Source organism: Engystomops pustulosus, chromosome 1, assembly GCF_040894005.1.
Source record: "Engystomops pustulosus chromosome 1, aEngPut4.maternal, whole genome shotgun sequence".
In the NCBI taxonomy this organism is placed as follows: Eukaryota; Metazoa; Chordata; class Amphibia; order Anura; family Leptodactylidae; genus Engystomops; species Engystomops pustulosus.
Genome location: NC_092411.1, coordinates 252,966,894 through 252,990,183, shown reverse-complemented (window position 1 = coordinate 252,990,183; position 23,290 = coordinate 252,966,894). Strand labels below are relative to the sequence as shown.

Below are 23,290 nucleotides of genomic sequence, written 5' to 3'. Positions count from 1 at the left end.
GCAGGGTCAAAACATAGTAATATAAGTTGAACCTACAATTATACTTGTGCTAGCTGTAGCCCCCAGCATTGCCTGGTATAGTAAGCAACTGCTCTTGGCTATAACAAAATAGAATGGGTTAACAAAAAAAAAAAAGACATTTTATTATGAAAAATAAAAGAATAATAAAAGCATTTCAAATCTTAAATTCAACACCGTAGTGGCCGCAGTGGAGTGGTCTGCCACGGGGGTGTTACTGTTCCCGCACCAGCACACTTGAATCCTGCGACTTTTCACAGCCTGCGGACACATAGCCACCCCTAGCCTTTTGATGTATCCAGCTGCAACTGGGCTATCATACACAGGCGCAAGAGCGCCGGCCTATGCTGAATAACCGCCATACATTCAGCTTTAGATATTAGATGGGGTACTTCAACATCCACCTAACAGCAGAAGTCAGGTAGCAAATGATCAATGTGGTTGGATTTTGTCCTCTACACACCCCAGAGGTTCCCAACAATGTCTTACACCCAGTCTCCCCATTCAGAATACAGACATACACAGGGCTGATACAAGGTTATCTGGTCCATCAAATAAAACTCAGCTGAAACAAGGGAGTTGGGGTGGTGCCAGGGAACTCTTCATGACGGCAGCGAAGGTTAGTTATGATTCATGCAAATGTAATATAATGTCACTGCCCCTAATGCTGTATAGATAGGTTTGACCACTCAAATTGGCCATAATGACTAAAGGAATCTTTAGGAATGGGCTTTTTATTCACAGATGCAAGGAATATAAATATAACTAAATCTAAAGATAACAAACAACCCATTCGCCCCTCTCTGGTCCAGCACAGCTTCACTCATGACTGTCACCCTCTGTATACTAAGACTCAGCAGTGATGTAGAGTTGACGGTGCTTCAACTGGAGGTTGTTCTGCAGTCGTGACATCCCCACTGTATATAAAGACCACCCGCACCGGAGAGAGTATAGGTTCTGTGTTACTTTTAGACCCCTCCCCCTTGGACCTATACAAAAAAAAGAAATGATACAGCCCAAGCCTGGACAACCCCTCTAACAACCCTTGCAGTAATGTTGATGCATGTTGCTACAGTCGCTGTTACTGTAAATTATAGGATGCATGCAAGTCGAAAGGATCCACAATAGCAGCGCTTCTTCAAACAAATTCCACATCTTTATTCTTATAATGCTTAGTATGTAAAAACAATGTGTTTCGGCACTGTACTTTTACCTTCGTCAGGTTAAAAAAATTGCCAGGAACTGCCTTCATGTGTTCAGTGTCAAGAACTCTCGGCACTAAACAGTCCCATGTCCCCTCTCTGTTCTGAGTGCCTAGTTGTGACCCTGTTCTAGCCAGTGATTGGCTAAGCAGCCTCCCCTAGGGCTTCCTGTAGAGTCAGGTGACACACAGGAAGTAGAAAGTGTTTTACTATAGTACATGCCCCCTGCCGTCCTGATTTAACCATAGTTTAACATATGGAAATTTGGAATTTTTTAATAACGCAACCTACACGACTCACACCCCATGGTAAGCTCAAACTACACTCCCTATCCTATAATTAACAATTTTACTGGTCAAAATAATACCTTTTTACCATGCTTGGGGCTGTATGATGAGGTAGGGGTGTACTTTTCCTCCGAAAAACCTTGTAAAAGGAAGAAAAAGCAATGGCAGCGGAGACATGCTTTGACAGTGCTAATGACTAATATCCCGATGAATACTTTTCCCAGTTTGATAGGCATTTTACACGCAATGACATTTGAGTTAATTTAACATTTATTGAACATATGCTTTGCACTTAGCCATTTAATCATTCAATTTAATAGTTCTGACACATTTATAATTGGAATGCTATTAGACGCAACACAAAGACTGAACACAATTTTCCATTGTGGTAACCCTGGTGGCATTTTAAATGTCTGCGTATAACAGCTGCAGGTAACAGCCGTCTATTTTGTGGGTTTAGTAAATTGTGACATTATAATAAAATACTTGAATAACATCTTGTCACAGGATTGTATTCTCAGGCAGAGGAGGAAGGGAATGGTGAAAAGTAAAAATCACATACTATCTATGTTTGTAACCTCACTTACCAATGGTAAGTTGAGGGTGTCCATTAACACCCTTTTCCTTTCTCTTCGGGGTCTATATGAACATTACTGGGAATCTAGCAGCTCTGCCATCTCCGGCACTCACCTAAACAATGAATGAGAGTAGTGGATATACCCAAGCGCTGTGTGCAGCAATATCTGACACTCCCATACTGAATGGAGCGGCGGTACACAAGCTCCACCTACTGCTCCATCCGTTAGTAAGAACTTGACCCCTGTTCCCCCAATTTATGGGTCAGTTCTCATGAATCAGAAGGGAAGGGGGACGCAATGAGATTACAATGTGGCAAAAAAAGTGCTATTTATACCTGCCCTGTGGCTGCCATCGTAGTCCCTGCAATCAAATTTTATTTTCAAACAGAAATAATGGTAAAATATAACCGCTCAGTATTTTTCCATATTTTTAATGGGATATTTGACATACAAATACTATTTTTCATATATAAACAAATGTTAAGGTGGTTTTGCCACCAACACCACCTATTCCTTATCCACAGAAAAGGAGTTAGATAGACCTGGTGGTCAAACCCCCCAAATCCCAATTCCGATGGACAGGAAATAAGTGTTCTTACTGGGAAATTTCTATAAATTGCTTTTTCAAGGAACTCCTAAAAAAACAAACAAAACAAAAACAAAAAAACCCTGCTATGTACACTGTTGCAATAACAACATCCTATGTCAACTATTCCTTAAAAGGGGTCATCCATTTCAGCAACTAATTGATATTGTTTGTGTAATGAAAATGTATACAATTTTCCAACATACTTTCTGCATTATTTTCCAGTTCTCTGCTTGCAGTTAGGCAGAAAGTCTATCAGAAAATTGTAGAACGTTACATTACACAAACAACATCAATTATTTGTTGAAAGAGGACAACCCCTTTAAAGGAAATAAAGCATGATGAACCAGGGACACTTACTCAAGATCCCGGCACTGTGACAGTGGTAATAATCTTATATTTGTTATCCATGGCCTCAGTTGAATCAGCTTTAAAATTATGCTAATGAGCCTGAGGGGCTACCCTTCCCCCTCTGCGATCTGTCTTTACAGGCTAGTACACCGTCTCATCCTCCCCCAGCTTCTTCAATACTTGTGCAGTGACCACTTCCTGCAGGGGTGAGACAGTGTAACAGTCCATAAAGCGGGATCACAGAGAAACTAGGCAATCACGCTCATTAGCATAATTATGACAGTTGATTTTAGAAGGCAGGAGGCCATGGATAACATATATAAGAAGATTACCACAGTCACAGTGCCTGGATCTATGAGTAAGTGCCCCGAATTATGATTGTAGTTTCCCCTTAAAAGAAAATTCAGGGCAACAGGCATAGGACATTTATGGAAATGTGATTTATGAAGACGATCTGGTAATGATACTGTGGAGATGTTGTCCAGCTCTTTGCCTACCACAATTACTCAAGGCTGCAGTCATACAGATAATACAAAAGTGATTCCTGCAATTCTTCATCATTTCAGTTGAAGGACGACCTGTCAACAAGAAGAAAAGTCTTTTACATTTGAATAAAACGTTTTGTTAAAAAAAAAAATCTTTTAAAAAAAACTAAATGCATTGATCTGCATGAAGAAGGAACAACCCTTGACCTATTAACGATCTGTGGTTGATTCTCCAAGATGTTGAGAACAACCACACTGCAGAGTTTCTCCAACGACTGTGCACAAACGTAATATTATATATATTATGAGCTGTATAGATATTGATTTAGATTCCTTTTCATTCATTTACTTTGTATTTTGTTATAGCATTCTTACTTTGCTTTATCAAAGCCAGAAAATCTACCATCAAAATCCATCATGATAAGCCATGATAAACACTCCAGGCATCATGACTGCTATAATCTTCTTGTATTTGTTATCAATGGCCTCCTTCCTTCTAAAATAGGGGCATTACAAGAGTCCCCATTGCTGCAATGCACATTATTACAATGAGCAGAACATGTCTCACCCAATCTCCTGCTCTCTCCCTCCTACCTGCGCCTGTGTAACAGCCTGTGAAGCTACAGCACTGAGTGGCTTGGAAAACACCCACCAGAGCCCTTAAGGATCATTATCAGAACTATAAAAGATGTTTTTTAGAAGGAAGGTGGCCGTGGATAACAAATATAAGAAGATTACCACAGTCCCAGTGCCTGGTTCTATTGGTAATGTCCCTGCTTTATCATGATGGATTTTGATGGTAAATTTCCTTTAAAGTAAATGGAGAATATGTCAGTATATTCCTTGTCAATATTCAGTTTGTTTCCATTTAAAATGCAGACATGTCATAATATATTCACATATGGCTTGGATATACCATCACTTTATGATTATAAAACATTTTGCCAAGTATTATGGAGCCGCATTGCAGATGCAGAACTATGGTCTGACTAGTTGTGCTGCAGTTCCATGCACAGCCAGGAGGCCAGGGTGGCACTGTGCAGAAAGACAGTAAAGGGGTCAAAAACGGAATCCAAGTGATTTGTAATTTGTGTAGCGAAACTAACAAAAAAATCCTGTACACAATTTTTTTATTGCTTTTTTTTTCTCTTATGCAGAAGCTGGGGGACAAGATGTAAACCGAAATTCCATGACATATTTTCCCCATTTCTCTAAACACAAGATAATATTCCTAATTCTTGGATTAATATATTATATAGATACATGTTTTACTGCCCAGGACATTGTAGAGATGAAATACAGGCAGTCCCCGGGTTACATACAAGATAGGGACTGTAGGTTTGTTCTTAAGCTGAATTTGTATGTAAGTCGAAACTGTATATTTTATCATTGTAGTTTCCGACAATTTTTTTTTTTTGCCCCAGTGACAATTGGAGTTTCAAATTTTTTTGCTGTAATAGGACCAAGAATTATCAATAAAGCTTCATTGCAGACAATTTTAAGCTGATTATTGCAATCTGGGACTATTTTAAAGCATCCAGAGAGCTTCACCAGAGGTCACAGTGGGCAGAGGGGTCTGTCTGTAACTATGGGTTGTCTGTAAGTCGGGTGTCCTTAAGTAGGGGACCGCCTGTATATAGTTCTGTATGGGGTTTTGTTTTCCTTATGGAAAATATTCAATATTATGAAAAAGTAATCAATTAACAATGGAGATATTCTTTGGCGTCAATATAAGCCAAGCGGAGAAATCCTGCGCTTTATTGCCGCGCTCCATCTATCACGTCTGATTTCCAGCATTACATTTGTATAAAGTTGCACTTCCAGGAAACCCGGTCCATATAAATCACGTAGATGTCATCTGGAAGCGTTCAGATATTCTGGGGGAAGGAAGGTGATCCGGGATAATAGGACAGATAAAAGGCCAGCACATACCTTGTTAGCTGCCTCCAGAGAATTGATAAGATTCTGCAACTCGTCTTTATTCATCTCAATGGAGACAGGAGCGATTGCTCCATTTTCTACAATATCCAGGTCGAGATTCACGAGTGGCATTTGCAATGTAGAGAGCTTATCGCTGGACATAGCGAGCTGGAGGGAGAAAGCAGAAAAACAGCCAGATAAGAGCACATCTATAATAATATGAGTCATGTCTTCAGGCTTTAGGCAAAGAAAAGGGAAACTACGTATTTCCCTTCACGGCGAACTCATAGTAAGACAGACCCTTAAATGAGAACTTTTACTCAGAACTAAAAGTTTCTATTAAATATGTACATGTTATATACACCTAAAGTATTGTTAAAATACCTTGTGCCCGCTTTTTAAGGCAAGCAAAGTGCCTGTGTGGAGAAGGGAGGGGGGAGTGAACGCTACTCACTCCTCCACTCTTCATTGAAAGCTGAGCAGCCCCAACACAAAACGGCCCAAATATAGGACATGCCCTATATTTTGCAGTGAGGCGAGACACTATGTGCTCAATGCATCGTGAGCGGGTGACACATACTTCTATTGTGACCATGATCAGCCACAAATACAACCGTGTGAATGGGACCTTACCCCTTCTCCAGCTCCCCCATCACTCGGGTAATTCTGGTTTTCGTACTGCCTCTTTCACAACTATTTCATCTATAAACAAGGGAATGTCTCAAAGAGGCTTTCCTTTAAAATAAAAAGCTCACCGGGGCCAGGGTGGGGAAAAAAAAAAATAAAAAAAGGCATGCTTGTACTTTTTTGGCTCCCGCTTCCTGCATCGCAATGGCACCCTCAGTTTGCAGAACTGCTAGCAGAAGGAAGTTCCAGGTGAAGGGACAAAATTCAGCCAAGGAACTTGACTTCTTGTGTTGTCCTCTGGTCCAGAGAGTCCAATCATAAAACTTCCCCCCCAGGAACTTCTAACTGGACTTCTAGAAGTTCTGGAGCAATGCAGGAACCTGGGACTTTGAGTGGAAAGTATTCTTTTATTCCAAAGACAAAAAAAAAAAAAAAAATCCTGGAAAACCTTTTTAAAACATCCCCTTGTTTATGGATGGAATATTCTTTACCAGGGGCAGTTTATCAGTCTTCCAAAGCAGATTCATTTAGCTGAAGTATCTGATTGTGAAGTATTGTTATGTGTTTTTATTTTCATATGCTGTGGATGAAGATTGATAACAGTGTGATAACAGACAGGTCCTGTGCAATGAAAAGAATGAGGGCTTTGGCTGATTTACAATATAGCCCACAACAAGGAGGACATTACTTCTTATCTTTGGCTAGCCAAGCCCAGGTCCAGCCCACTGAAAGTTCTGTATAATCCTTTGTGACGTGAATAAAGTTGCCCACATCTGCCTAACCTTTCACGGCTTCACTTCACAGAGATTGGGATATTATACCATACGTTGTCTTTGTCTGATTGCTTCTGGGCTCACTCTAGGACTTTATTAGTTATTAGAGAAGTTGTGTGAACAAGGCAAGAACTTGACATGATGAATGAACCAAATAAGTTGTGCAAAAAAGGTGTACTCTAGGTATTTGAACATGTAATATGGTGAACTCTTTATTGTAAACGATTAGATCGCTTTGGAAAGTTTTTATAAAATTTAAAGGGGTATTCCCATGAAGACAAGATTCTTTAATCCCTTACCGACATGTGACGTAATACTACGTCACATGCCAGGTGCGGGTGCATGGAGAGGGCTCAAGGGCTGAGCCCTCTCCATAGCCGGTAGGTCTTTGCTGCATATTGCGGGTGTTTTCCCGCTGATCGCCGCCAGCAGCACCAAAAACATGGCGGCGCATGGGCGCCGGCATCTTTCCAAGGATTGTCGCTCCCCGTGACGTCATCGGGGAGCGGAGATCCATCGCCATGGCAGCCTCGGGTCTTCCGAAGACCCAAGGCTGCTTCGGGTTAACTTATTCATTACAATGTGCAGCACATTGTAATGAATGAGGAGTAAAATCCCCATATACTGCCATACTGTAGTATGGCAGTATAGATAGGGTACTATAACCCTAGGTTGTCTGTACGATCCTAGGGAGTCTGAAAAAAAGTAAAAATTAAAAAAAAAAGTTAAAAAAAAAATTAGAATAAAAAACCTAAAAACTCAAATCACAGTAATTAAACAACTTAAATAAACAGTAAAAATCAAACACATTAGGTATCGACAAGTCCTAAAAATGCCTGATCAAAATATAATAACGTTTTTTCACTGCGTTTAACCCTGTAATGGAAAATCGCGCTCAGTCGAAAATGCCATTTTTTTGCCAATTAAAAAAAATAAAAGTTTTATATAATAAGTGATAGTAGGTCGTACAGTCCTAAAAATGATAACATTGTAAACATCATCAAAAGCCACAAAAAACGACCCCTCCCAAAGCTCCATACAAAAAATCTCCCCCAATTTTTTTGTACAAGAGGATTTAATTTTTGTAAAATGTATGAAAACATTATAAAACCTATACCCCTGTAATCGTACCGACCCAAAGAATAAAAGTAGACATGTCATTTGGGGCATAAAGTGAAATCCGTAAAATCCAAGCCTACAAGAATACAGCGTGAATGCGTTTTTTTACCAATTTGCCTGCATTGGAATTTTTTTCCCCGCTTCTCAGTACACGGCATGGAATATTAAATACCACCATTTTGGGGTGTAATTTGTTATGCCGAAAATAAGCCATAACACACATCTGTACATGGAAACATAAAAAAGTTATAGATTTTTGAAGGTGGGGAGTGAAAAATGAAAATGAAAAAGGGCTGCGGCGGGAAGGGGTTAATACACTCAGGATAACAAAATAACATATTTCCTATTCACCGTTATTCAGAAGAATACAGCATTTCACAGATATAATTCCAACCTGCCTCTATCAGTCCTGGTATTTACATTTTGGTTGTCCCTGGATACAACCATAAACTCTTGACTATGTTAGGCCAGATCACTTGAGCTTCTCTTGTATTGCAGGAGCAGGGGGAGGGACAGGAGGCAGAGAGCACTACAGTCAGAGGCACTTCCTGTCCAGCAGCAGTCTGCAGAGGAGACAGCAGCAACACTACAGACAAGAAAGATCTGGATCTGAGGGCAGGGGGATAGCAGCACCGACTGTGTGTTTTATAGGTGAGGCAGCAGAGCAGAGCGTCATTGTGTCTTATATCCATCTCATGGCTCTGATCTGTCTTAATCTCTCTTTTCCTATGTGTCATATATTAGAAGAATGTTCAGAAGCCAAATAAAAGTGTACACTCACCGGCCACTTTATTAGGTACACCTGTCCAACTGCTCGTTAACACTTAATTTCTAATCAGCCAATCACATGGCGTGCATTTAGGCATGTAGACATGGTGAAGACAATCTCCTGCAGTTCAAACCAAGCATCAGTATGGGGGAGAAAGGTGATTTGAGTGCCTCTGAACGTGGTATGGTTGTTGGTGCCAGAAGGGCTGGTCTGAGTATTTCAAAAACTGCTGATCTACTGGGATTTTCACGCACAACCATCTCTAGGGTTTACAGAGAATGGTCCGAAAAAGAAAAAACATCCAGTGAGCGGCAGTTCTGTGGGCGGAAATGCCTTGTTGATGCCAGAGGAGAATGGGCAGACTGGTTCGAGCTGATAAAAAGGCAACAGTGACTCAAATCCCCACCCGTTACAACCAAGGTAGGCAGAAGAGCATCTCTGAACGCACAGTACGTCGAACTTTGAGGCAGATGGGCTACAGCAGCAGAAGACCACACCGGGTGCCACTCCTTTCAGCTAAGAACAGGAAACTGAGGCTACAATTTGCACAAGCTCATCGAAATTGGACAGTAGAATATTGGAAAAACGTTGCCTGGTCTCGATTTCTGCTGCGACATTCTGATGGTAGGGTCAGAATTTGGCGTCAACAACATGAAAGCATGGATCCATCCTGCCTTGTATCAACGGTTCAGGCTGGTGGTGGTGGTGTCATGGTATGGGGAATATTTTCTTGGCACTCTTTGGGCCCCTTGGTACCAATTGAGCATCGTTGCAACGCCACAGCCTACCTGAGTATTGTTGCTGACCATGTCCATCCCTTTATGTCCACAATGTACCCAACATCTGATGGCTACTTTCAGCAGGATAATGCGCCATGTCATAAAGCTGGAATCATCTCAGACTGGTTTCTTAAACATGACAATGAGTTCACTGTACTCAAATGGCCTCCACAGTCACCAGGTCTCAATCCAATAGAGCATCTTTGGGATGTGGTGGAACGGGAGATTCGCATCATGGATGTGCAGCCGACAAATCTGCGGCAACTGTGTGATGCCATCATGTCAATATGGACCAAAATCTCTGAGGAATGCTTCCAGCACCTTGTTGAATCTATGCCACGAAGAATTGAGGCAGTTCTGAAGGCAAAAGGGGGTCCAACCCGTTACTAGCATGGTGTACCTAATAAAGTGGCCGGTAAGTGTAGATAAACCCTGGACCCTGAAAGTCTAAGCACATTGTCAGCACACAGCATCTCATAGCACAGAGGGATCATGAAGTGTCTGATCAGCTAGGGGCCTTCCACACTCTGGAATCTTACAATGACCATCACAAGTATGCCATTTTGGGTCCGAACTGAAATAGCAAAGTAAAGGGTTAAAAATTATCTTTATTGCGTAAACATCAATAGATATTTTTTTATGGGAAAACCCCTTTATGGAAAAAAAATGCAGACCTTTTATTTTATCATAACTCCCAGAAGACAGTATTATGTCACACAGGGACAGAAACTCCATATCTGGTCCAAAATTTGGAGGAGATTTATCCAAAGTGTCAGAGAAAAAAAACGTTTTAGCTGTTTATGGCAAACAATCACAGCTCAGCTTTCATTTTATAAACAGCTGTGAGAAAATGAAAGATAGGATCTGATTGGTTGCTGTGGGTAACTAGAACAGTTTTGCTCTCAGACACTTCTGATAAATCTCCCCCTCACAGCTTTATGAAGTGACACAATGATCATCACCGGCCTCTTCTTGGCGCCATTGCAGGACACAACACCAAATACAATATTCATACTATTGACGGGCTACACATTTTACTCCCGTCATGTGCTGATAATTTGGCGCGGTGTTTCACTTCCATCATTGCAGGATCCATTTAATTACGGTAGGAAAGAAGGATGAAGTGAGTGCTCCATTCAGTCTCCATTTCACTGACAAATCAATGAATAAATGTATGAAATCAGCAAGACTCTTAAGCAGCGCTCCCTAATGAGGGGAATGTTCTCACATACTCACTCTTACATCCAGACCACCACTACAATTCAATCAGGGAGATAAATCGATATCAGGCGGCAGATGGGCTCAGAACAACATGAAGCTCTCTGTTATTTCTGCCGGAGCTATTTCAGGTCAGAAATTCACTTAAAATTCATCATTTTTCTATGTTCCATTTGTTCCAAACCAATTTGCTGAATCCAAAGGTGCAAATCGCAACTAGTGCAAGTCGAAAAAAATCCCAGAACGGCAGCTATATTACATTTACAATTCATTTCTCCAAGTGTGTAACAATAAAGGATAAAAACAATGTATTCTCCTGAGACTCGGTGCCTCATTACCAGGAGGTCGTGCTGCCAGTGACCCGGGCACACGGAGTGAAAAAACGCTGCAAATTAAAATACTTCAAGCTTGAGGTTCATAATGTACAAGGTAATCACCGTCACCTCTCTCACAACTACATAGACACTTGTTTTTGCACAAAAAATTCCAATCCCAGATTTTCCATATATTTGACTTTCTTTCACATGACAGATGTCTGTTCGAGGTCACAGTGGTTGAAAGGGGCAAAAAGGCCAATAATCTACCATTACATTTTTCTTTCTGGGGTGCCACAACACATCTTGTAGTAAGTCCATAAGATGAGAAATCAAGGCAGTGTTTCTTAAAAGTATAATTTACCGCAACGTAAATGCAATCTTACAAGTAGGATCAGGTTCTTAGGGGAGGCCGTTGACAGTCAACTACATATAGTATATATGTCCTGTGTTGCTATCGTAATTGGGCCCCCTGCTTCACAATACCGCACCTGAATAGTGCCACAATGAATGCTCAAATAGAAACCAAGGTTACCCTCCAATGAAGAAGGGAAAAAAGGACACTAATGCAATTGCAACTAAAATATCAGAATACCTTTATTGATACTACAAAACATGATAACGTTAATAAACCATGAAGACAAAAAGTGTGGCCACACTGTGGAGGATGTCCACAGGGTACAGTACAATATAGAGTGGTGGAGCACAGAGACAAAAACAAGGCGGCCTAGCACTGGGCAAGGTGGAGCTAATATTTCTTTATATAAAGTATGGTGAGCTGGTGGCCAAAAGGAATAATTCCTATAAAGACTGTCCTATATCCGTACAAGTGTACATAGCGGACAGATGGCCCCTGGGGTATGGGTCTAACGTACCAGGAACCCTTAAGTCGGGCTGCCAGTTCCTACCTATTGTGCGTGAATTCACTCCACCACCCGGGAAGGCCGCCTCCCCGACGCGCGTTTCGGCTCGCGAAGACTGAGCCTTCAACGCGAATCGCACATTGTAATGAAAAGGTTACAATGAGACAGCCTCGGACCTTCGGAAGACCTCCCCGCTCCGCGATGAAGATGTACAGGATAACACCTGCAATCAGTGTTAACGGTAAGTGTTTTCTGCAATATGCAGCAAAGACTTACTGGCTATGGAGAGGGCTCATACCGTGAGCCCTCTCCATGCACCCTCAGCCGACCCGTGATGTGATATACCAGTAGGATATATGAAATCCACTATTGTGCTATTAAAGGAAACCTACCATGAGGAGTAGAACTATTGGTAGATTCCTCCTTCCTGTCTCTGCCCTAATCTGTAATGAAATAATCCTGGAACCTAACCTAACTTGTTAAAAACTTTATTTAAGTAATATGTAAATTATTACTGCAGCTAATTTACATATTACTAAAATAAACTAACAGAGGCTACTGCAGTTAGTTTACATATTACTAAAATAAACTGTTTAACAAGTTAGGTTAGGTTCCAGGATTATTATACTACAGATTAGTGTAGGGACAGGAGGAATCTACCATCAGATCTACTTCTGACGGTAGATTGTTCATGGTAGGTTTCCTTAAAAACGACATTTCGCCACAAAAAAACAAGACCCCGTACAGCTACAGTGAATAGAACAGAAAAGTTATAGCTTGTAGAAGCCGTTGATAACAAATAACAGGAAAATGTCCTGGGCATTGACATGGAAAACATATGGGGGGATAAGGTGTCAAAGAAGGGTAAGATAAATAAAATTAAAAAAATCACACCTTAACCATTCACCTGCCAACTTTTGGCACATGATTTGGGCATGCCCATTTCTACAGACCTTTTGGAAGGAGATAATTGACACCTTGATAGATATAGTCGAGACACCGATTGACATTTCCCCGACAATATGTTTATTTGGGCTCCTAGACGAAGAGCAATGGCCCTATCACACTAGAATTTTCCTTCGAGAGGCATTGTTTATGGCCCGTAAGGCAGTGGCGCTCCGTTGGATGGACCCTCGTCCACCCAGATGCTCTCGTTGGAAAGCATTGGTCAATAACATAATTCCATATGAGAAAATAGTATTCTTGCATAGGAATCGCCCTGAAAAATTCACTAAGGTATGGGGGAAATGGTGTGACTCACCCCTCACTATGTATTCTACCTCTGCTATGTCCTCCTCGCTTGAGGCTTTAGCTTGCCCTTGATTGAGGAGCAAGCTTCATACATTTTGAACTATTGAACTAATGCTATGTTTACATTCTTGCATGTTGTTCCCCGACTGCTCCTCCTATGCTCTGACTTATCGCGAAGCCATATGTTAATTGAGTGTATGCCATTACATGTGTTTGGTTGTTCTTGTATATTTTATATGGTTGTATTTATTGAATTTGCACATATCAGTGCTACCTATGCCATTATATCATTTCACACCAACATGGTGCCTTCAATAAGGATGATACTGCACTGAGAATAATGTCTACGTATGACTACTTGTTTTTATTATTCAATAAACGAGTTTAAAAAAAAAAATAAAAAAATCACACCTTTTACCTAGAATGCAAATAAAAATAAAATATATTAGGTATCATAGCATCCCAAAATGCCCACTCTATCAATATATAAAATGATCATTCCCGGAGGTAAACCCTGTATTGTAACAAAGCAAAAATTTTAATAAAAAATGATCCCAAAATAGTAAAAAAAAATGTCTGCTCGTACAGTAAAAAAATGACACCCTACACAGGTCCATACCCCCTATGAAAAGGTTAGTAGAGAGAATATGGCAAATTTTCTTTAACAATTTTGGTATCTGAGTGATTGTACCAACTCAAAGAATACATAAGAAGGGTCATCTAGGTAGCACAGTGAAAGCTGTAAAACACTACCCACAAGAAAAGGGCACAAATAGTTTTTTTCAATTGAAATTCTTCCTGATACAAGACATGGGGGCGCATGTATTGTTTTTCGGCTGCCAAGACTTCAAGTTTCCTGAAGTTGGCCTACTCAATCATTGCAATGTATCTTAGTTTTTTCCCCTTTGCGATACATGTGACGAGAGCCCAAATGTCGCACAAGTTGAACAAACCTCTACAAAGATAAATCCGGCCAATGCATTACATCCTGGAGGCAGCTAACTTTGCTACGCTGCTTGCTTCTGCACCTAAAAAAAGTCTCAAACTGCAAAAAGTGGCATAAACAAAGAGAAAAAGAACGCATGGAATGGAATAATAAATTATGCCACTAGGAAGTCCAATTTGTTATAACTCATGAAAGAATAAAGTTACATTGAAATCAAGCACACCAATGATTTCTTGTGAAATTCTCAATAAGTTTGATGTGTTACATGACCATCTTCCCATTGCAAAAAAAAAAAAAAAGTTGGATCCAAATTGTCCAACTTCAAAATGGCAGCCATGGTCAACACCCATCTTGAAAAGTTTGCCCCCTCCCATAGACTAATGTGCCACATACAGCAAGTTGATATCACCAACCATTCACATTTTATTTAGGTATATCCATATAAATGTGCCACCCTATACAGCTAATCTGGAATCTCTGGTCTGGATAGGAAATTGCTCCTTCTCTTCCACATCTCCAGGGATGTGGTGCACTGCTTGAGTTTTCCACCAGTTATGGATGCATGAGTGCTGGAGATACCCTAATGCTGTGCTCATCAATTTCCATAGTACTGAATGGAGCAGCAGGGCATATGTCTGACCTGCTGCTCCACCCAATAGTGAGAACAGGACCCTCAGTCTCCAGATCACTGGGGGTCTGTTCTCATGATTGTGGAGCTCCCAGCAGTAAGACCCTATACATATGGCAGAGCCCTGACATGGGGTTTTGTAGACCCCCCCCCCCCCCCCCCAAGAATTAAAAAAGCTGCAATAGATACTTACAACAACTTACCCCGTCTGTAAGACGTCAAGAAGAATCACATACCTTAAGCTGCCAGTCGAAATCTTGTAAGTAGGCAGAAGACATGGCGCACACCTTCTCCACTAAGGCCTCTTTAATCTCAGGTTTTCTACTTTTTATGCACTTCATGATCGTTTCCTGATATTCTGGATTTAATTCACTTAGTTCATTAGACATCTTGAAATACAAGAAGAAAATACACATATGTAGTTGTAATACAGACTCCTCCATAGGGGTTATTTATATACAGGGAACGATACCTGCCATGGAGAACTACCGAATATTTGCTGTATAAATACCCAATAATTGCAGATTTATACTCTTATGTAATGTGCGCTTTTTACTATAGGAATTGGTTTCTCCTACTGTTAGACTTATTTTTAAAGGGACGCTCCAGCCCAGCCCAGCCCAAATATTCCCATTACTGCATTGCACACTCTTCTTTTTCTGGCTGAATTACATTTTTCAGAAGGTTTTTGTGTAGTTGTGCTTAATATATTGTTTGTTTAGTTAGTTTTTGCACAGCAGGGGTTATTATTCTGTATGTGTGGTGGAGCATGCAGCTCCTGACCAACCTTTCCCCCCTAAATAGTATAATGTTAATCTTACTAGTGGCTCTTACAGGTATATATGTAAATTTTGATGACATGTGACAGCTTAGCTCGTACACGCCCACAGAGCCGATTCATATACAGGCAGTCCCCGGGTTATATTCAAGATAGGTTCCATAGGTTTGTTCTTAAGTTGAATTTGTATGTAAATCTAAACTGTATATTTTCTCATTGTAGATCAAGACAAAACATTTTTTTGCCCCACTGACAATTGAAATTTCCAAATTTGTTGCTGTAATGGGACAAAGGATGATCAATAAAGCTTCATTACAGACATCTTACAGCTGATTATTGCAATCTGGGACTATAGTAAGGCTTCCAGAGAGCTTCACCAGAGGTCACAGTGGACAGAGGGGTGTGTCTTTAACTAGGGGTCGTCTGTAAGTCGGGTGTCCTTAAGTAGGGGACCGCCTGTACTGAGCACCCAATACAGTGATAGGAGAAAAAGCATCCCTAGGGGATTAAGATTTGAGGACATTCATTAAAGGGGTATTCCAGGAATAAGCATAATTCATATACAAGTGGGCACTCAAGATATAAGCTAATGTGTAATTAGTTGTTATTTAAAATTTTGCTCCCCTTAGCAGAAAATGCTGATGACATAGACTGTAATGGAGAATTAAAATGCTCCTGGCCCTTTAATCAGTCCGTCAATTTCCTCCGCGCGGTCCGTTGCAGAACAGAAGATGGCCGCTGGTCACATGTCCACATCACATGTCCTGCACCTGTCTGGGCAGGGTCATGTGACCACCACTATGTTAGGCTGTAGTCGGTTGGTTGCAGTGCATCCAGTATGGTCAGTGTTGTGGTGATGGCAGTTACACATCATTACTATGGTAACAGAGCAAGAAAACCTGTTATATCATCACTGGGAGCAGAGCATAAGAGGAAGGAGGAGTTATTGAGAACTAAAGGATCATGGAACTTGTAGTTTCCAGTGGCGGCCATCTTAGTGATAACTCCAACTACTTTATAGAGGCCATAAATTTAGTAAATCATAAAATCAAACTATTTAAGCTCCGTTTTGTGACTAATGACATTGAGTATTGTTGTATTCATTTATTTATATCATCATGGGTTTTTGTGTCAGACGTTCATATTCCCGGAATACCCCTTTAAGGTATTACAGACCAGTAAAACTAAATATACACTTTGTCTGCCAACTGAATACAGCTTACAATACTTCATGTAAGCTGTACTACAATACTACAATACAGATACAATACACAGAACTAAAATGGGGGGAGGGTTTATTTACCTCCTCTGAAGATTTATCTTTTCCAACAGCAGTTTTAATAAAAGTGGTGGTGGCCTCCAAGACCTCGAGCCATTCCTTTAAATTCCAGACGCTGCCATAGTCCTGAAATCGAGGCAGAGCCCGGCCACAAACTCCATCAATAACTTTGTGAAGAAACTGAAAGAGGAAAAGCATCAAAAATATGGAGGGATAATACACAGTGATGTCACAGCACAGGGATAATACACACAGTGATGTCACAGCACAGGGATAGTACACACAGTGACGTCACAGCACAGGGATAATACACACAGTGATGTCACAGCACAGGGATAATACACACAGTGATGTCACAGCACAGGGATAGTACACACAGTGACGTCACAGCACAGGGATAATACACACAGTGATGTCACAGCACAGGGATAGTACACACAGTGATGTCACAGTACAGGGATGATACAGCGATGTCACAGCACAGGGATAATACACACAGTGATGTCACAGCACAGGGATAATACACACAGTGATGTCACAGCACAGGGATAGTACACACAGTGATGTCACAGCACAGGGATAGTACACACAGTGATGTCACAGTACAGGGATGATACACACAGCGATGTCACAGTACAGGGATGATACACACAGCGATGTCACAGCACAGGGATAATACACACAGTGATGTCACAGCACAGGGATGATACACACAGCGATGTCACAGCACAGGGATAGTACACACAGCGATGTCACAGCACAGGGATAATACACACAGCGATGTCACAGCACAGGGATAGTACACACAGCGATGTCACAGCACAGGGATAGTACACACAGTGACGTCACAGCACGGGGATAGTACACACAGTGACGTCACAGCACGGGGATAGTACACACAGTGACGTCACAGCACGGGGATAATACACACAGTGACGTCACAGCGCAGGGATAATACACACAGTGACGTCACAGTACAGGGATAATACACACAGTGACGTCACAGCACGGGGATAATACACACAGTGACGTCACAGCACGGGGATAGTACACACAGTGACGTCACAGCACGGGGATAGTACACACAGTGACGTCACAGCACGGGGATAGTACACACAGTGACGTCACAGCACGGGGATAGTACACACAGTGACGTCACAGCACGGGGATAGTACACACAGTGACGTCACAGCACGGGGATAGTACACACAGTGACGTCACAGCACGGGGATAATACACACAGTGACGTCACAGCACGGGGATAATACACACAGTGACGTCACAGCACGGGGATAATACACACAGTGACGTCACAGCACGGGGATAATACACACAGTGACGTCACAGCACGGGGATAATACACACAGTGACGTCACAGCACGGGGATAATACACACAGCGATGTCACAGCACAGGGATAGTACACACAGTCAGAGGTCGCACTAACATTTTTCCAGAAGGGTAACAATACTCCTCTCACCATTTTTGAGGAGTATTTTTAGCCGAGGAAGAGTATGGAATTTTCAGTAATACAAATACATAACTCCTAGTCGTATACATTGTTAATAGCCAGCCCCAAACCCCCTACCTCCCCACACTGAGCAAGGCTGGGGCTGCCGCCTCTAAATTTATTTCATTTATTTTTTGGGGTGTTGAGGGCATAACACTTTTTTTTTTTACACTGTTTATTTTTTACTAAAGTAAATAGTCCTTCCCAAAACCATAAGCCTTCTGACCATCGCACTTGCGTTCACTAACTAGCAAGATGTGTTTGGCCGCAATAAAGTTGCTACTTACTGAGCACAAGTGTTTTGGTTCAGGGAGGATTTTGTTCAATAGAAAGAGTTTCAATACAATGTGAAAACATTGGGGTCTTTGGGGCATTTATTTAATTATCCCTTACTTGAAATGCCTGGATCATTGTACAAGCACTGTCACCCTCTGTGTCTCTTCCTCATAGATTGTAAGCTCTTGTGACCATTGTATAAGGACTGTTACCTCCTGTATCTCTTCCTCATAGATTGTAAGCTCTTGTGACCATTGTATAAGGACTGTCACCTACTATGTCCCCTCCTTCTCATAGATTGTAAGCTCCTGTGACCATTGTAAACGGACAGTCACCTCCTGTGTCCCCTCCTTCTTATAGATTGTAAACTCTGGGGACCATTGTACAAGCACTGTCACCTCCTGTGTCCCCTCCTCCTTCTCATAGATTGTAAGCTCTTGTGACCTTTGTACAAGCATTGTCACCTCCATTCTCCCTTTGCCATCTCCTAGATCAGTGATGGCGAACCTTTTAGAGGCCGAGTGCCCAAACTACAACAAAGACCCGCTTATTTATCGCAAAGTGCCAACAAAGAAATTAAATTTGTGATTTATACTCCCTTCTCTGTCACAGTTTTCATTGATACCAGCCCCTGAGGACACCAATAAAGCAGAAAATAGTCCCAGGTAGAGCTGTCGCTTTAAAATAGCTCTGTGCACAGCAAGTCCTGGGCTGTCTGGGACTTCAGGAAGATACCTGCAGTTATCTCTGGTGATGGCCTGAGTGCCCACAGAAAGGGCTCTGAGTGCCACCTCTGGCACCAGTGCCATAGGTTAGCCATCACTGTCCTAGATTGTAAGCTCTTGTGGCCATTGTACAAGGACTGTCATCTCCTGTGTCCTCCTCCTCATAGATTGTAAGCTCCTGTGACCATTGTACAAGCACTGTCATCTCCTGTGTCCCCTCCTCCTCATAGATTGTAAGCTCTTGTAACCATTGAACAAGCACTGTCACCTCCTGTGTCCCCTCCTTCTCATAGATTGTAAGCTCTTGTGACCATTGTACAAGCACTGTCACCTCTTGCCCCCCCCCCTCATACACTGTAAGCTCTTGTGACCATTGTAAGATCACGGTCACCTCCTGTGTCCCATGTAGTCCACCTATGCATGGAATATCAATTATAACTATTTTGTACTGTACTGTACTGAATACATCTTATGTCAGGCTCAGAATAATCACTATTCATCAATTGAACTCCTTGGGAATAGGTCAGTTACAGAAACCTGTGAGAACACCACAGCAGGCACAGGACCCCCACAGGGGACACAGGACCACCACACCAGGCACTGGACCACCACAGGGGACACAGGACCACCACACCAGGCACTGGACCACCACACCAGGCACAGGACCCCCACAGGGGACACAGGGCCACCGCACCAGGCACTGGACCACCACACCAGATGACAACTAACACCTTTGGAATCAAACGCTCCTCCACTCTTTCTCTCAGACTCTGCCAAGTCTGCTAGTGCGCATGTGCAGCTGTATATAAAAGAATTAGAGAGACGGGTCAGGAGGGGAGGAGGAGCAGAGACCCCAGTAATGGTCACATGTCCTGTCCTCCTGCCTGTGCCATGCCCCGCCCCTCCTTAGTGTAATGTGATTCCCCTACTGCTCCCTATATATGCAATATCACACAGACACAGAGCAGCTTGGAGAAGACAGTGAGTGCTCTGTGCTGAGGGGGCGTGGCCTGAGCTCCTCTTCTGCGGGGGAGGAGCAGATACATCTCTGCAGTGTAGTGGTCAGTGTGCAGGGCACGTGACTGCTCTGTGTCTGCGCTTCGCTGCCCGCTCTGTCCTTACACACTAGCAGGTGGCAGCTGCACATCACTAATGCCGAGAGCCAGACAGCGCTTACACAATTAAATTGCCAAGCGTATTTATACGCTTGGTGGTTTTTTTGGAGAGTAAATCAGCCTCTGCATGCGTCATAGACGCTTGTAGAGGCGTTATTGCGATCTCTGCACACAGTGATGTCACAGTACGGGGATAATACAGTGATGTCACAGTACAGGGATAGTACATACAGCGATGTCACAGCACGGGGATAGTACACACAGCGACGTCACAGCACGGGGATAGTACACACAGCGACGTCACAGCACGGGGATAGTACACACAGCGACGTCACAGCACGGGGATAGTACACACAGTGACGTCACAGTACGGGGATAATACACACAGTGACGTCACAGTACGGGGATAGTACACACAGTGACGTCACAGTACGGGGATAGTACACACAGTGACGTCACAGCACGGGGATAGTACACACAGTGACGTCACAGCACGGGGATAGTACACACAGTGACGTCACAGCACGGGGATAGTACACACAGCGACGTCACAGCACGGGGATAGTACACACAGCGACGTCACAGCACAGGGATAGTACACACAGCGACGTCACAGTACGGGGATAGTACACACAGCGACGTCACAGCACGGGGATAATACACACAGTGACGTCACAGCACGGGGATAGTACACACAGTGACGTCACAGTACATGTATAATACACACAGTGACGTCACAGTACGGGGATAATACACACAGTAACGTCACAGCACGGGGATAGTACACACAGTGACGTCACAGCACGGGGATAGCACACACAGTGACGTCACAGCACAGGGATAGTACACACAGTGACGTCACAGCACGGGGATAGTACACACAGTGACGTCACAGCACGGGGATAATACACACAGTGATGTCACAGCACGGGGATAATACACACAGTGACGTCACAGCACGGGGATAGTACACACAGTGACGTCACAGCACGGGGATAGTACACACAGTGACGTCACAGTACGGGGATAATACACACAGCGATGTCACAGGACAGGGATAATACACACAGTGATGTCACAGGACAGGGATAATACACACAGCGATGTCACAGGACAGGGATAATACAGACAGTGATGTCATAGAACAGAAATTATACACACAGTGATGTCATAGGACAGAGATTATACACAAAGTGATGTCATAGGACAGAGATTATACACAAAGTGATGTCATAGAACAGATATTATACACAAAGTGATGTCATAGGACAGATATTATACACAAAGTGATGTCATAGGACAGAGATTATACACAAATGATGTTCTCTGAAATATTTTTTTTAAAAAAACGTCCACATATCGAAGTGAAATGGACCCCAAAATCAGTTGTGCATCTAGTTGTGACCTTTAGTATAGACCATTAATAAGAGACATGCAGATCAGCAGGTATCCACATGACAGCTCCCTTCTCTGTGCAGTGGCTGAGCTGTGCTACTACATCCCAGGCCCCATTATCTTATAGCTGCCCATGCCCAGTTGCCCACATCACAGGCAGTTGACTTGTTATCTATTCTCTATGGGTATTTCGGTGCCAGAAGAGGCTGATCTGACAATGAGGCAGATTCAGATGTTATATCACATAGACTTGTGGTTCCAGTTGTGCCAGACATACTTGTAACTGAGTGTCCGGGTTATTCGTGTGCGCTGTATGTGATATCTAGAAGTTATATGCTACGAGTAGGAGCGACCCTTTAATATACCTAGCTATATAAACGGAACTACAAGTCCCAGCAGCCCCTCTGCTTATCCCGGAAGTACCTAAGTACACATCCCTCCCTAGGTGTATGCTCACCTGCAGGCACTGAGCTAGGGGCAGTTTCACAATGAGCCCCAATCCACCTTCCTCGGCGCCGTCCATGTCCAAACCTCTGCTCCGGTCACATGACTAGGAACTTCACCTCCTTCAGCCAATGAAAGGCAAGCGTCTGCTGGAGTCATGTGACTGGGGGGAGTGTATGACGTGAGAAGCCGGCTGTTTAGAGCGGAGCATGCGCACTAGGGATAAAAGAGACCGGCTGGGCTGCTCAGTGACAAATCGCAGTGGCTGCTCGTGTTTACATAGCCACAGAAACCAATCACAGCGCAGCTTTCAGTTTCTATTCTCATCTTGGAAAACGCAAGCCGTGCTATGATTGGCTTCTATAAGCAAAAGAAAGTTTTTATTCATCTGCCCAAATGTGATTCCCCCCCCCCCATTACCCAACAAAGTGTCACAACTCTTTGAGATGTAGTATTAGTCAGGTTTATGTTCCTTAAATAGGGTTTTTTTTATTTTCAGAAAAAATAATCTTAAAAGAAATGGTTTTGATAAAGGGGTGGTCCATATCTAAGGAAATCTACCATTAAAATCCATGATGATAAACCAGGGACACTTACTCATAGATACAGTTAGATCCAGGCACTGTGACAGTGGTAATCTTCTTATATTTGTTATCCGTGGCCTCCATCCTTCTAAAATCAACTTTTAAAAATATTCTAATGAGCGAGAAATGCTCTGTGTGGCATTACCATAGCCCCTCCATGCTCCGGCTTCACAAGCTATGCTAATGAGCCTGAGGGTCTACCCTAGCAGCCAGTCATCTGGCTTTACAGGCTGTTACACTGCCTCACCCACTCCCTGCTCCCTCAGCACCTGTGCACTTCCTGCTGTATTATCAGTCTTGAGGGGACAACATTGCAACAGCCTGTAGAGCCAGAACACAAAGGGGCTGGGGTAGTCCCTCAGATTCATTTAGCATAAAAGTAGATTTTAGAAGGAAGGAGGCCATGGATAACAAATATAAGAAGATTACCACAGTCACAGTGCCTGGATCTATGAGTAATGTCCCTGGTTT

The 23,290-nt window shown here is 42.6% G+C and overlaps 1 protein-coding gene across 1 annotated transcript; it reads right to left on the bottom strand.

Moving 5' to 3' along the window:
* Positions 1-1,759: 1,759 nt before the first annotated feature.
* On the bottom strand, positions 1,760-22,446 carry COMMD8 (COMM domain containing 8). Its single transcript, XM_072124809.1, has 5 exons — positions 22,249-22,446; positions 16,796-16,951; positions 14,951-15,103; positions 5,440-5,595; positions 1,760-3,600 (listed from the first exon to the last, which is right to left on the bottom strand). The coding sequence occupies exons 1-5, from the start codon at positions 22,312-22,314 to the stop codon at positions 3,580-3,582; spliced, it is 552 nt and encodes a 183-aa protein (XP_071980910.1). The 5' UTR covers positions 22,315-22,446; the 3' UTR covers positions 1,760-3,579.
* Positions 22,447-23,290: the final 844 nt, after the last annotated feature.

What these genes read in the sequence shown, in the direction of transcription:
- COMMD8 (XM_072124809.1), bottom strand. Translation starts at nt 22,314, where the DNA reads ATGGACGGCGCCGAGGAAGGTGGATTGGGGCTCATTGTGAAACTGCCC. An exon ending in ATTTCGACTGGCAGCTTAAG is followed by an intron (nt 5,596 to 14,950) that starts GTATGTGATTCT and finishes TTCTCCCTCCAG; the next exon opens with CTCGCTATGTCCAGCGATAA. An exon ending in CTCTGGAGGCAGCTAACAAG is followed by an intron (nt 3,601 to 5,439) that starts GTATGTGCTGGC and finishes TCTTGTTGACAG; the next exon opens with GTCGTCCTTCAACTGAAATG.